This window comes from Sus scrofa, chromosome 6, assembly GCF_054392235.1.
Source record: "Sus scrofa isolate SSC_HxYL_T2T_F1_AM1 chromosome 6, Sscrofa_HxYL_maternal_Yorkshire_Landrace_v2.0, whole genome shotgun sequence".
Classification (NCBI taxonomy): domain Eukaryota; kingdom Metazoa; phylum Chordata; class Mammalia; order Artiodactyla; family Suidae; genus Sus; species Sus scrofa.
The window spans coordinates 175,067,042-175,082,814 of NC_139388.1; the positions used below are offsets into that span (position 1 = coordinate 175,067,042).

Below are 15,773 nucleotides of genomic sequence, written 5' to 3' on the forward strand. Positions count from 1 at the left end.
AACAGTATGTATTAGGTAAGAGCAAATAAGACAACAAGATACCACTACACACCTATCAGAATGGCCTAAATCCACTCAATATCAGCAAGGATATGGAGCAACAGGAACTCTCATTCATTGCTAGCAGGAATGCAAAATGGTTCAGCCACTTTGGAAGACAGCTGGTAACTTGTTATAAAATTAAATATACTCTTATCTTATGATCCAGTGATCATGCTCCTTGCTATTTATTCAAATGAATTGGAAACTTACGGCTACACAAAAACCTGCACACAGATGTTTACAGCAACTTTAAGTTGCCAAAATTTGGAAGCAACCAAGATGTCCTTTAGTATGTGACTGAATAAAGTGTGGTTTATTCAGCACTAAGAAGGAAAAGAAATAAGCTATCGAGCCGTGGAAGGACATGGAGGAACGTTAGATACACAGCACTAACTGAAAGACGCCAGTCTGAAAAGGCTACATACTGCCTGATTCCAACTATGTAACGTTCTGGAAAAGGTAAAACTATAGAGACAGTAACAACAATGAAGAAAATCCGTGGTTTCCAGGAGTTATGGAGGAGGAGGATGAATAGGCAGAGTACAGGGGATTTTCAGGCCAGTGAAACTATTCTGTATGACATTATAATGGTGGATACATATCATTATAATTTGTCAAGACCCACAGAATATATAGCACCAAGAATGACCTCAAATGTCCACTACGGATTTGGGATGATAATGCTGAGTCAGTGCAGGTTCACTGACTCTAACAGACGTGCCACTCTGCAGGGTGTCCAAAGTGAAGGAGGCTGGTGGGGGACAGAGGGTCTATGGGGACGCTGTCCTTTCTGCTCAGTTGTGTTGAAAACCCTCTACAAACTAAAGTCGACTCATTTTTTAACAAGTCTTTACCAAAGGACTTTTTGGAGCCATTACTATTTGGATAGTCTGGAGGTACCAGAGGTGATACAAGATGCAGTCTTTCCAAACTTATTTTAGCGTTGTTGTGCCTCGCCTGTCAGGGTCTCACGGGCCTCCTAAGCAGTTCGGGAACTGCCGCTCCAAGGGACTCCAGCCCTCCCACCCCTACTCTCTTGCCCCTCTCTGGTCCCTAGATCTGGTTTTGTTCCCTCAAGTGTGTTCTCAGCGATGGGAGAGGAAGCTGCCTGAAACTCCAATCTGACCACACCCTCCACCGTTTACAGCACGTCAGGCTAAAGTCCTTCCTAGGCAGAAGGAAGCCCCCCATGATCTGGCCTGACCCCACCTCAGTTTCACCTCTTACCACGCCCTGACTCACATCCGACCTAAGAAACAGCTTGTGCTTTCCAGGAATGTTCCATGCTCTTGTAGGGTTCTATCTCTCTGTACACACGGTACTATCTGCCTGGAACACTCCTCCTTCCCACACCTCACTGGCTGGGTACCACCTATCTCACCTTTAGATCATGGGGGGCTTCCTTTACCCTAGGAAGGAGTTTAGCCTCAAGTGTTGTTAAGTACTCAAGTGCCCTCTGTCCTTGGGAAGGTCTTCTCAACCTTCCTACCTCCCATAAAGAAATCCTAAGTCTGCTGCCCCATGATTCACCCGGCATCTTAAAAGCAGGGAGTATGCCAGATTCATTTTTTCTTATCTCTTCTTCCCAAATTCTAAAAGCTGACAGGCCCTAAGGTTCAGTCCTCTTCTCTTCATGCTTTCTCCTGAAGGAACTTCACCCAGTCTCATGGCTTTATATACAGCCCACACCCTAATGACGCCCAAACCGATACCTCTACCAAATGATTTCCAATGCACACACTTACCTTTGCTCTGCTCTTTCCAGATCTCCACATGCCTGGCTCCTTATGCGGGTCTCAGTTCAAATGTAAACTCCTGATTGCTCCAGCCAATGGTCCCATACCCACCCTCTCCCCTAAACTTGTCTTACCTTGTATCATTACTATCTGAAATGAAATAGCTTTTCTACTTGCGTATTGTCTGTTCTTCTAACACACTGTCCCATGAGACGGGGGAGTTTTGACTGAATGCTTTATCCAGAGTCTATGATAGCGCTTGGCCCACTGTAAGCACTTATTAAACATTTGTTGAATGAATTACTGCCGAACACAGGTCTGGCACACAATACTTGGTAACGTTTGAGTGCAAAGTGCCCAATACTGTGCTAAATGCACCCTAGGCATTGCTTCATTTTACCTTAAGTATTACTGTGAGCCCCATTTAAGACTTAGACACTGGAGTTTAGTAGCTTGACCAGGTCACAGAGTAAAAAGGGACCTGAATACTGGCAGCCTGGTCCAGAGCTGGCTTTCTTAGCCACCATGCTATCCTCTCACTCACATCTGCAAGGATTCAAAAGGAGACTCAAAGGTGGGGTGGTGGAGGGAGGCCCTCAGCTTTTCTATCTAGTGGGGAGAAGTACTTCTAGTTCCGATATTCTGGGATTCTGGCAGGTACAGTTATCCAGAGTTCCCTGGCTCACAACTCCAGACACCACTGGAGAAAGCTCCCCTTCCTGATGGCCTGAGCCTGGGCCTGGCCCTTGGGTAGGCTCCATATGAAGTTTTTTAAAACACGGAAAGTGAGGAAGTTCCCCTCGTGGCTCAGCGGTGAACAATCCTGACTAGGATCCAGGAGGACGCAGGTTCGATCTCCGGCCTTGCCCAGTGGGTTAGGGATCCTGCGTTGTTGTGAGCTATGGTGTAGTTCACAGATGAGGCTCGGATCTCATGTTGCTGTGGCTGTGGTGTAGGCCAGCAGCTGTAGCTCTGATTAGACCCTTAGCCTGGGGATCTAATCTTCCACATGCCGCGGGTGCGGCCCTAGAAAGCAAAAATAAAGTAAAATATGGAAAGTGAGGGCACTGCCTTTGGGGGTGTAACTCACCCTCCTCCCAGTGACACACAGAGAGAGCAAGCGAGCGTTCCTTCCCTGCAATATTTATTAAGGAATTTACACATACACAGGAGAAAGGCAACCAGGAGTTGTGGTTCCCATAGATGAAGTCTTTTAAGCAGAGTTTTCTTGTTTTAATTTTCAAGTAGGATGAACAGTGACTGAGAGGAAAGCTGCCCAGGTGCTCTGCCTCATACTCGTGGAACAGGTGGGGACACAGAGCAGCCTGGATACACAGGCATGAAAGAGCGATTGGCAGACTGCAGAGGGGAAAGGAGAAAGGGAGCCACCAATGAGATTGTAAAACTGGCAACAGTTTTAGGCTGTGGATAGATTAACTCCTCTCTGTTGTAAACCTAAAGCTAAAGCAAAAACAAAAACAAAAATACCCAGAGCAGATGGGGAGAGAGTGGAGGCAGAATCCACACATACACACACAAGCAGTACACACGTGAAGCTCTGCTTTCCCACTGGAGGGGCCGGTCCTTCAGCCACAAAGCCAGATCCTCCCAAAGGCAGGATAGAGGCAGGGAGACGGGTGTGTGTTGTGTGTGGGACCTTTGAGTCTTTGGTGCTAATAAAGGCCGACTGAAGCAGCAGGTCCTGAAGCCTCAGACCCAGAGAGCAATTCAGGGCAAAGCAGAGCCATAGTTTTGCTCATCCTCTTAGGAGGAGTTTTGCCTCGCCCCAGGGCTAGGGCTAACCTGATCTAAGACCCAAGGAGTATTTAATTTGATGGCAGCCCTTTCCTCGTCCCCACAAATCGGGGCAGCACGATGCCTCCCTTTTACCCCCAAATTGAAACACATGGAAACAGCTCCTCAACACATTTAGAAGGACCTGTAAACCGCCTCTTTGCCTAAAACACAGCACCTACATACCTTTCTGAGTCTGACAGGAGGCTTAACCTTGTGGGAAAGGTACTTGAAGTGTGCATATCTATCCTGCAGTCGAAATGCCTTCTGCCAACAATTCCTAAGGTGCTGGTGCCAGGAGAGGACCAGGGCTGAGGCTGGGAGGAAGTCAGGATGGCTGGGGGACATGGACAACATAAAGCAACAGAGAGGGCTGTGCGTTTGGGACGCGGCTGGGCTGGCAGAACGCCCCGCGCCAGATGATGGACTGAGCGATTTCTAAATCAAACAGAGCGAGGAGGGAAAGGGCCTTCGGGGGAGGAGTTGGGGAGCAAGGGAAGACAGGAGAGGGGCCTGGGGAGAGTGGTCGTCGTACAGGTGTTTTTATTTCCACATCTGAGGGCTCAGCGTCTGATTTGCCGCCTGTCCGTTCCCGCCGTTCATGGACTGCCCATAGCTCAGCATGCCGTTGGCGCCACAGAAGTTCATCCCAGCCATCTGCTGGGTCATCTGCAAGGGAGAGAGGAGAGACCTGCAGCCCAGGCTGCGGGCATGCAGCCAATGAGGGCCGCAGGCAGGGGAGGGTCCTTGCGCTCGTGGGGAAGGAGACAGAGGGAGCTCTGTCGTGGCCCATAACGGCCCTGAACCCTTACAGATCATTTCCCGGACACCAGACCCGGAAAGGAAGACCTTTCCAGAAGGGCGATGTTGGCTGAGACAAGGCTGGGGAGGGGAAGGGGGAATCCTGGAGGTGTCCACAGAAAAGCTGCCTGGGAAGTCATTCTCTTTCTCAGGTCCAGTCTCTCATCCTGAAAAGAAGGGGCCTATTGTGAACCGGCTGGGCCGACCCCGAGGGTGTAAAGAGAAGCCCCCAGGCCAGCGCTCCAGCCGCGTCTCCAGCAAAGTCGCTCCTGACAGTGCCCGCTAAAGGGCAGTGCACGTTCAAGCCGACAGAAAAGGGAAGAGACGGGACTGTTCAGAATGAACAAAAGAAGGAAAAACCAAAGACCAACGTGTCTTCAGGTCTACAGTGTAGAGAAGGGGGAGTTGCTGGGAGAATAGGGGCTGGGGGTGGGGCCTCCATGAACTGGACTGACCCACTGACCTCTGGCAGTGAACAGAAGAACCCATCAAAGAAAAAGGTCTTAAACTCCCCAAGCCCGGTACCTTTTCTGTAAAAGTTCTTTTCCTTTCAGAGAAGCTCTAACTACTTTTCTTCAGCCAACTTTTCAAGAAAAGTTAAAGGAAAAATACAATGAAACCCATATACCTTAAATTCACCAATTGTTAACATTTTTGCCTTATTTCTCCCTGAGGTATGTATGTGTGTGTGTGTGTGTGTGTGTGTGTGTGTGTGTGTGTGTTTGGTTTTTTAAGGCCATACCAGTGGCATATGGAGGTTCCCAGGCTAGGGGTTGGACTGGAGCCCCAGCTGCCGGCCTACACCAGAGCTACAGCAACTCGGGATCTGAGCCCCATCTGCAACCTACACCACAGCTCACGGCAACACTGGATCCTTAATGCACTGAGCAAGGCCATGGATGGAACCCTCATCTTCATGGATATTAGTTGGGTTTGTAATCCACTGAGCCACAATGGGAACGCCTCTAAAATTTTTTGATGAGCACTGAAAATTGCAAATATCCTAACATTTCACCCTTTCATAAGTCAGGGGACATAAGAAAGAAGACTTGCCTAAACAACAATGAAATTAATGAGTCCATTGTTGACAATTTTGTTTGATCACTTGTCTAAGGTAGTATCCGTCACGTGCTTTCTCATTGTAATGGATAAGTAATCCGAACGGTATTTCTTGGAGAATGTGCAAATACCCTATTCTTTCTACAATTATTAGTTGTCATTCTTCTGCAAAGATTTTCCCTCCCTCTATCCTGCACTCATTAAATATATTATAGGTAATCCATTAGCATTAGTATCATTCTTTTTTTTTTTTTTTTTTTTTTTTGGCCATGCCCATGGCACATGGAAGTTCCTAGGCCAGGGATCCAACCCTCGCCCCAGCAACAACCCCGGGCCACTGCAGTGACAACACTGGATCCTTAACCTGCTATACCACAAGGGAACTCCAATTAGTGTCATCCTTTTCGATGTTCAAATTTTCCCATATTTAGCCAGTGGGAACCTCCAGAAGCTGGCTTCTGTGTCCTTTTGACATGTTCCCATCAGTTTTGTAGCACTTCATTATGCATGTGAATAAACATGGAAGAATGAAAATAAATGAGTTAAAATCCCAACTATGAAAACTAGAAAAAGCAAAGTAAATCAAAAGAAAGCATACGGCAGGAAATAGTAAAAATAAACCAGAAACTGAGGTAGAAAACAGAAAAATATAAAACTAATAGATGGAGTTCTGCTCATGGCTCAGTGGAAACGAATCTGACCAGGAAGCATGAGGTTGCGGGTTTGATCCCTGGCCTTGCTCTGTGGGTTAAGGATCCGGCGTTGCTGTGAGCTGTGGTGTAGGCACAGACATAGCTCAGATCTGGCATTGCTGTGACTGGCGTAGGTTGGCGGCCATAGCTCTGATTAAACCCCTAGCCTGGGAACCTCCATGTGCCAAAGGTTCAGCCCTAAAAAGACAAAAGACAAAATAAATAAATAAATAAATAAAACTAATAGATAAAACACAATCCTGGAGTTCCCGTTGTCATGGCTCAGCAGTAACAAACCCGAATAGTATCTATGAGGATGCAAGTTTGATCCCTGGCCTTACTTGGTGACTTGGTGGGTTAAAGGATCCGGCATTGCCGTGAGCTGTGGCGTAGGTCATAGATGAGGCTAGGATCCCACGTTACTGTGGCTGTGGCCGGCAGCTGCAGCTCTGATTTAACCCCTAGCCTGGAAACTTCCATATCTCTGGTACGGGCCTAAAAAAGACAAAAAAGGAATTCCTTTTTTTTTTTTTTTTCCTCCTCAGGGACGCAGGTGCGGCATATGGCAGTTCCCAGGCGAGGGGCCAAACTGCAAAAGGAAAATACAAGAACATTTTTTCTAGGAAGTTCTCTTTGTGGCTCAGTGGTTAATGAATCTGACTAGTATCTCTGAGGACACAGGTTTGACCCCTGGCCCTGCTCAGTGGTTAAGGATCTGGTGTTGCAGTGAGCTGTGGTGTAGGTCACGGACGAGGCTCGGATCCTGCATTGCTGTGACTGTGGTATAGGCTGGCAGCTATAGCTCTGACTCGACCCCTAGTCTGGGAACTTCTATATGCCATGGGTGTGGCCCTAAAAAGCAAAATAAAATAAAATAAAACAAAACAAAAGAACATTGTTTCCAAAGCAAGTACAACATTCATGTCCAACCTTGATAAAGACGGCGTGTGCATGAATGCGTGTGGGGCACGCACACTGCCAGCCTGGCATTCCTCTGTCCATCTCTTTATTTTCCAGACTTGGAATCACTTTGTTTCAGCTATATTTTTTGTATCTAGTATAAAATTAGGCATTGCTTTGTGCATCCATTTGAACACCTTTTTCTTTTACTAGAAGAGCTGCCTACTGATGAGTGGTGTTTGGCCCCAACTCTATCATACTGTATTTTTACTGTGTTTATTATATGTGCTGTATTGATGATCTACGTATCCTATTTTGTTGTTAAAAAATTCCTTTGGTATTTAGAGTTTCACATTTTTGCTCTAGTGATGACAGTTATACTAATATTTTTCGTCATCACCATTCCCTTGATTCCAAACTCAACCTTCTGCTATTTGTTTCATCAACTTATTACATCCTTTGACTTCTACCTATTCCCTATGCAACGATCGATTTACTCTGCTTTCCCCTTTTTTCATCTTATTCATCCCATCATTTTAATTTTTATTTATTATTTTTTATTTTTGGCTACGCCCCTGGCATGTGGAAGTTCCTGGGCCAGAGACTGAACCCGCGTCATAGCAGTAACCATCGCCACAGGAGTGACAACGCAACTTCACCTGCTGAGGCACCAAGGAACTCCTCATCCCTTTATTTTCAGTTTCGTTGTTTCTGTTGGTCACACCACAACACAGATGCCCCCACTCTTATCATTACCTTTGTTTTAGTCTCAGATTCTCAAACATCCAATCGCCATTAGTCATTTTGCCAAAATGTTCCCAGTCATCTCTCAGACGGATGAAGTTTATCTTCTGGTAGATTCCACGGGAAAAGCTTTTAAGTGTGATATTCCCTGATTTACTATATATTTAGGATTTTTAAAAGAGCCTTCAGGAGCTCCTGTGGTGCAGCAGTAACGAGCCCAACTAGCATTCATGAGGATGCGGGTTCCATCCCTGGGCTCACTCAGTGGGTGAAGGATCTGGCATTGCCGTGAGCTGTGTAGGTCACAGATGCAGCTCAGACCCTGCGTTGTTGTGGCTCTGGCGAAGGCTGGCAGTTGCAGCTCTAATCTGATCCTGGCCTAGGAACCTCCATATGCTGTGGGTGTGGCCCTAAAAAAGAAGATAATTGTGTCATTTTTCAATTTGTTTTCTGAGTTCAGTAAATTTTCACAACTTCCAGGTTTTTTGGTCCATTTTGATTCTAAGGTTTTGAATTTCTGTTTCAAGCTGTTTTGTCTTATCAGCAAGTGTTTGATAAAGGACATTTCATTCAGGCTTAACAGTAGTTTTCTTCTACTTTGTTTTGGGGAAAGAATTTTCATTCCTTGAAATGTTTTGATTTTTATTTTCTTCTCATAGCAGCCTTGCATGAATGTCACTTACCATTTTCTGTTTGCAGAGCCTATTTTTCTGAATCAGCAGTACCAGACAGGTGAGAGCGGTCTGGGGAGACGGCCTAGCCGTATCAGTTCAAGAGCGCCCTCTTCTGTTGGTGTACTGACAGGACTCCCCGGTTGGGAGGAGGATGGTGGCTCTTGATTCTGCGATTCTGTCTCCCACTTCTCATCCCTGACTCCCCTCCACCATCGGGCCTCTGGAGAGCACCACCTCCTTCTCAGCCATCTCCGTCTCTTCCAGCAGCAATGCTTTCCCAGGGCTACCTTATTTTTGTTGCTCTAGTCCAAGTCACAGGCCTCTTCTCAGTGTGTCTCAGTCAGGGCGGGGCTTTCTCTCTCTGGGGGGCAATTTTATCTATGTTCTGTCACCTTCGGCCCCCAGCTCCCTCTCCTCTTTTCACATAGTCTATGATGCTGGTTCTACTGGATTGGGGTGTTTATAAGCCTATTGCCCTATTATTGAGGTTTGCAGTATTCTTTTAGGTGCTATAGTTGTGGGTTATGTGCTTTTATTTGCACTCCTGGTTTATCTGTATAGGTTGTTTTTGTTTTTTTAGCTGCACCCATGGCATGTGGAAGTTCCCAGGCCAGGGATCAAACCCGCACCATAGCAGAGACCCAAGCTGATGCAGTGACAACGCCAGATCCTCAACCTGCTGTGCCAAAGGAATTCCTGTTTTTGTTGTTCTGATGACTGTGTGGAGATTGTAGAATTAGGCAGTTCCTTTTATTTTAAGGAACCCAAAACTCAGAAAGTCTATTGTTAGATAGACCTTCTATGAAAAAGAAAACAAACCTAAGAATATCTCTGGCAATATTTCATTTATACTGTTAAGGATTCAAAGGATAAGAGAGAGAGACTGAGACGCCCTTGAGGGAGGCTCGAAAGTCTTGTCCTGAGTGAAAGGGAGCCGCTTACCTGAGTGAGGTTCCATTGCAGCTGCTGCACGGGCTGAACCCCATACACCGTCTGGGGCAGAGCTGCCATGCCTGCCATGTAGCCGGCCTGCTGTGTGGTCATCATTCCATTTGGCACACCCATCATAGATGCCTGCATGCCACCCATATAGCCTGCAGGCATGGCCATGGGGGCCACCATCCCAGAAGCTCCTGGCTGAGCTACCATGCCTACCGGTGGGGGCATCATGCCCCCCATTATGCTGTTAGGAGTGGTAACCCCAGGAAAGCTGGGGTAGGCTGTGGGGTATGCCATCTGAGCGGGAGCCATGAACACTGCTGCCAAGAAAACACACATACAGATCTGTTAAAGAACGTGACACAGTCAGTCCAAACTCTCACTGGCTTCTCCTTCCTGCTAGAACTCCCCAGGACCACTCAGTTCAGAATGCTCTTCCACCCAGAACACTCAGACAGCCCCGACAAGACTTGCTACAGCTTCCAAAGGGCTGCTGACCCAGCCATTTCTCTTTTAGGGTCCAGATCCAGACCCTGGGTCAGACTTCAGAGAGGTGTGAAGTCAGACCCCCAGAAATTTGGCTTTGAGTTGCATTAATCTCTATCTCCAAATACTTGGTGGCTTCATAAGAAATGCCATGTTCAGGGCTGGTCTGGAGTAAGATGTCCTGGCCCCCAAGGCAACTGTCCCTGTCACGACAGATAATTCCTGCATGTAAGTCCTCATGTCTGGTGCACTGCCATGACCCCCACGGACGCTACCTTGGGCAGGCATCTGAGGTGTCTGGGATCCATACAGTGAGAGGATGGAGTCTTTAGAGAGCTGCTTCTTGCCTGTTTCTTCTGATTTGCTCCCTGGCTCTGGAAACAGGTTCAGGTTTTCAGGAACAGAGCCGGCACTCCCTGCGGTTGGCATGGAACCTACAACCTTAGGGCAAAGAGGGGGGGAGGGAATTGAAGTGGTCCTCACGGAGATCTCTGTAAGGCCCACCCTCGTCTCTCTGCTGCTTCTCCTATTTGCAGTAAGAATTCCCGGCTCAAGTTAATTGCCTCCGGACATTCTTACCGCACAAGTGTCTGAACACTCTGGGCAGTTAAGCTCGTTGTTCTTCAGCAAAACAATGTGATTTGGTGGAAAACAAACAGATACAAACAATCTACAAACGATGAGGTGGAGAGAAGCAAGTTGAGATCCCAGTGCCACCACTTACTAGTGTAACAAAAGGCTCAGATAACTTTTCTGAACTTATGCTTTCTCATCTACAAAAGATCCATTTTGCAGGGCTATGGTGTTTTATTTTATTTTTATTAGTATTGTTTTTTTGCCCTTTTCTAGGGCCGCTCCTGTGGCATATGGAGGTTCCCAGGCTAGGGGTCTAATCGGAGCTGTAGCCACCAGCCTACGCCAGAGCCACAGCCACGCCAGATCCAAGTCATGTCTTCGACCTACACCACAGCTCACGGCAACACCGGATCCTTAACCCACTGAGCAAGGTCAGAGATCGAACCCGAAACCTCATGGTTCCTAGTCAGATTTGTTAACCACTGTGCCACGACGGGAACTCTGAGTGTTTTAAATCACAAGTGAAGTACATAAAATGATACACGAAATCACCTGGCACTGCGCCTAGAACACAGTAGGATTCCATAAGTGATAGCCATTAAAGGTTTCAAGCCTTCTACCTACAAACTCTCTGGCAAGAACTCAGGCTGAGGCTGACCCACAGGATCAGCTTTTACAATCTGACACACTCAAAGGGCCCTCTCTTTTTGGGTAGGAGACAAAATGGAATGAAGAGTAACCTTAGGCTGTCAGAGACGACACAGTGTTAAGGGAAGAATCAAGTCCAGTCCCACCAAGGAAGCACGACTTGATTCTGCGATTAAGCTATCAAAACCATCCTTTCCAGAATGCTTTTTAATCCTGAGGAGCCCACAAGACTCACCTTTCTGGAAACCGAAGATGAGGGAGAGGGAACAGAGGCCAAGAGATCTAAATCCTTCTCTAGGGTATTGCTGGTCTTATTATTTGCAGTGGAGCAGGAGACAGGAGCATCTGGAAAAAGAGATCAAAGTCAAAACAGAGCACTGCTCATCAGGCCCATTCCTTCCCTTCTATTCTAAACACAAAGCAGAGAAGGCCCCCAGGCTCCATTACGGACCCTGAAATCTAGGCTCCGGAACCACCTAGCTTGGATGGGGCATCTCACAAGAGGCCTCCCCCCACATTCCCGAGAACATGAACACTCTGGGGAAGGCTGCAGCCTGGCTTTCAGGCAGAGGGCAGCAGAAAGCCAGGCTTGAAGGCTGCATCAGCACCACCCCTTCTGGCTATTTGAGGGGCAAAGCTGTGTAGGATTCATTTTCAGAGAGAAATGGAAAAGCACAGACATTAGAAGGCTAAGAAGCCAGTAACCTAAATCAGCATAAATGGACTGAACCAGTGCAAACCATCAGCGCTGTGAAAAGAACGGGCTCTGTTTCTGAAAGGGGCAGCACCACTACCACGAGGTAACGGGCCAACTCAGAAACAGGCTGCACCTGGAAAATGAGAGGCATGGTGGCAGAGATCACAGGGGCTGGTTCAGTGAAACCTGCTAACGTTTACCGAATGCTTAGTATGTGCTGGGCAAGGAGTTAAGAACTTTCAAGGCATTATCTCATTTAATCCTTCTAAGGACGTCTTTGAAGTAGACTCTTACTACCCTCGCTGCATAGGTTAGGAAAGTAATGTTTAGAGGTTAAGAAAGTTGCCCAAAGTCATATAGATGTAAGTGGCAGAGCTGCAACCCTGGCTCCAAAGGCCATGCTTAACCATCACTGCACTTAACTATTACTCTATGACTGTACTGCCTCCCTGAAAAATGTCACCACTTCTTCGGACTGCTCAGAGGTAAAACAACAGGAAAAACAATCTCAGTGACAAAGACAGCAACTGAAGAAGACACCATATCTCTACCTATCTTCCCAGATAGGGTCACAGAGAACTCATCAAAATCTGTAAAATTAGGAGTTCCCTTGTGGTGCAGTGGGTTAAGGATCTGGCATTATCACTGCAGTGGCTCAGGTTGATGCTATGACACAGGTTTGTTTGATCCGGGGCCTGGGAGCTTCCACATGCCATGGGTGTGGCCAAAAAAAAAAATCTATAAGATTATAGGATTGGAAAAGTCTAACTCTTACCAAGGCCCAACAAATCCATGACCGGTGCTGTGGATTTCGGGGAGCTTTTCCGAGGTAGCTGTGGATCTTCTTTTTTCTGCGGCTAAGGTGAAAATATGTTAGAGAAAGAAGTAAGCAAGCATTTCTGAACCTTCCATTCCCTTCTCCACTGTCAAGTCACAGGGATTTTTTTGTGGCATGGCTGCTATTATTCAAGGAGTCGCCGAAGAAACACAGCTCAGGAAGTGTTGTGTGGAAGCATCAAGTCAGGAGAGGCAGTGCATAAATCAAAGCTAAAGTGACAAACAAAGCTGTCATCTGTGCTTGTCTGGCTTTCTGAAAAGACAGATCTTTCTGAAACCAAGACAACCACAGATCTGGGTACCCAAGAAGAGCAGTTTTCCGTCCCAGGAAAAGTGAAGAATAAAGGGAGGTGCCTGGTGGGACAAGAGCTGAAAGCCAGCACATCCTCCAGCGATTAGAAAACCTTCGACATGGAAAGAGGGCTCAGTTTAAAGGTTACCTAGTTCGCTCTGCCAGTATCACTAATGACTGTGTCCTGCAGACAGTGCGACTCAGAATGATGATAAAGACTCTTTCTTAAGCAAAGAGTAAAAAGTCCTCTTTCCCAAGATTCCAAACTCCTACATTAGAGTATCTACAACCACAGCCACAGTATGTCCTGTGGAGAAAGAAAGGTGCCTGCTTCAATATTACAGAATGAGAATATAAGAAGGGATTGTTTAAAATGAATGAGCATGGCCTGGTTTCTGGGCTGTTCTTAACTGCAACAGGAAAATGAGGTACAGAAGGCTTTTAGGAGGGAAAGACTAACACAGCACGGGCTCAGAAGGTGCCACATGGCCTTGGCATTCTGGCATGAAACGTGCCTCTTGCTCAGATGGGATGGATGCAATTCCTGGGCTCCCATCTGGCCCCAGAAAGAAGTGTTACAGAGCAGAGGAGGCAGCAACGAGGCAATGAGAAAGAAGCAGAAATGGCAGTGGGTGATCCGACCTAAATGTGGACCCCTTGAGCCCCAGGGCCATGGTCAATATGCCCTCAGCCGCCCTGCCCTGCCCCACCCTCACCCGTGTAAACACACCTGAGGCCATCTGTACAAGGCATACACTTCCCCACTTACCATTTTCACTTTCTCAAAAACAACAGGTTCCATTTTTTTCTCCGGAGCTGGTTCGCTCCCTCTTTTCCACTTGTCATCTTTTTCTTTCTATGATGATTTCACAAAACAAGAAAAAGAACAGGCCTCATGGTGACAAACAATTCAGCGAACTGTAATTCCAAATGTCTGAAAGGACACCAAATCCCGACTGAGTCTGATGCAGGAGTCTGACAAACTAGGGGGCTTGGGCGTGAGTGGTGGGCTCTCCCACACTAGCCCCAAAGCTGTGAGAGGCACTTTTCAAACAGCTTAGGCATTCTGTCTAACCCACTTAGGACTCTTTAAAGTATGCAACTAGTTTAACCACAGAGGTTAACACGTTTCACTGGCTCGCTGCCCCTTTTCAACCCAAGTTTAACTCGCTCATGCTTTGAGGGGTCCCCCCCCTTGGTACAGTAGTGAATTGGTTCGTGTGCATCTTACTTGACATACGCCCTTTGTGACTGCAATTTCAATCAAAAGTTCTCACTCTTCATCTCCCTTTTTAAACATCAGAAAATAAAACATAATTTCTATAGCACTGGGAACTATATCTAGTCACTTCTGATGGAGCATGATAATGTGAGAAAAAAAATGTATACATGTATGTGTCACTGGGTCACCTTGCTGTACAGTAGAAAGCTGAAAAACAAAGAAAGAAAGGAGTTCCCATCGTGGCATGGCAGAAACGAATCTGATTGGGAACCAGAAGGTTGAGGGTTCAATCCCTGGCCTCGCTCAGTGGGTTGAGGATCCGGTGTCGCCATGAGCTGTGGTGTAGGCTGCAGACATGGCTCGGATCTGGCATTGCTGTAGCTGTGGTGTAGGCCGGACAACTGCTCTGATGAGACCCCTAGCCTGGGAACCTCCATATACCACAGGTGCAGCCCTAAAAAGACAAAAGACAAAAGACCAAAAAAAAAAAAAAAAAAAAAAAAAAAAGAGGAAAGAAAATTGACAGAACATTGTAAACCAGCTATAATGGAAAAAATAAAAATCATTATTAAAAAAACAAAATAAACCATAATTTTAAGCTTAAAGAGTAGAAAACAAAAACCAAGAAATTAAGGCAAAAACGAGCTAAAGGATTAAAGTATCCCTTTTACAGTGTTCTGAATGTATCACCTGTATAAAACTAAAAAGCACATAAAAAATAGAATATTAGGGAGTTCCCATCATGGCTCCGTGGTAAGGAACCCAACTAGTATCCGCGAGGATGCGAGTTTGACTGCTGGCCTTGCTCAGTGGGTTAAGGATCCGGTGTTGCCAGGAGCTGTGGTGTAGATCGCAGATGCAGCTTGGATCCCGAATTGCTGTGGCTGTGGTGTAGGCCAGCAGCTGTAGCTCCAATTCGACCCCTGGGCTGGGGAACCTCCATATGCTACGGGTACAGCCCAAAAAATACAATAAATAAATAAATGCTTTTTATTGGGGGGGGGGGAATCTTAATTGTAAAACTACCACTCTTACCCAATGCTGAGAAAACATTTTAAAATAGTACAACTTCTAGAAAGTATATTAGCAAAAGTATGAAGAGAAAAATACTAAGATCTTTTGACCTAGATAATAGCATATTTTGTAATATTTCTTAATAATCTAAAACATGGAAAAATGTTATATACACCAGTAATTTCATCCCAGAATTACTTATGCTGAAGAAAACTTAACCTTTATGCCACAGGGGAGAACAGTAAAATAAACTGTGATCTAGATACACAATTGCAAGTTGTGAAAACAGTAAGTAACATTAACTAAAAAAAGAAACCCCACAACATGATGTGTTAAGTCAAGTGAAAGCAGGGACATTCTCTATCAATGTGTTATAATTACGTCTTCCAAAAGTAATGACATAGAAAAAAAAAAGGTGGTGGGGGGGAACGGGGGACTCCAAGATGATAACCATTAGTAAAGAAAAGAGTAGGAATGGATTTTCCACTTTATTTTTCATATTCTCTGTAAAGTGATATTATAATCACAAAGAACATGTGCAGCGCTGTCTGTTTCATACATAGTATAATGCTTTAATACACAACACTTTTTTTAAATTTCATTTTTCTTTTATCTATTGC

At 46.0% G+C, this 15,773-nt stretch overlaps 1 protein-coding gene across 6 annotated transcripts in view; it reads right to left on the reverse strand.

Annotated features, from left to right (window-relative positions):
* Positions 1–2,905: 2,905 nt before the first annotated feature.
* The window catches only part of SMAP2 (small ArfGAP2), a 48,700-nt gene continuing 35,832 nt past the window's right edge, over positions 2,906–15,773 (reverse strand). For 2 of the 6 annotated variants that reach the window (XM_084958049.1, XM_005665520.4), the window contains 6 exons: positions 13,687–13,773; positions 12,564–12,645; positions 11,327–11,436; positions 10,143–10,308; positions 9,385–9,698; positions 2,906–4,241 (listed from right to left, as the gene is read on the reverse strand). In XM_084958049.1, the coding sequence (XP_084814175.1) occupies positions 4,116–4,241; positions 9,385–9,698; positions 10,143–10,308; positions 11,327–11,436; positions 12,564–12,645; positions 13,687–13,773 (885 nt within the window). In that variant the 3' untranslated portion in view covers positions 2,906–4,115. 6 annotated transcript variants of the gene reach the window in all.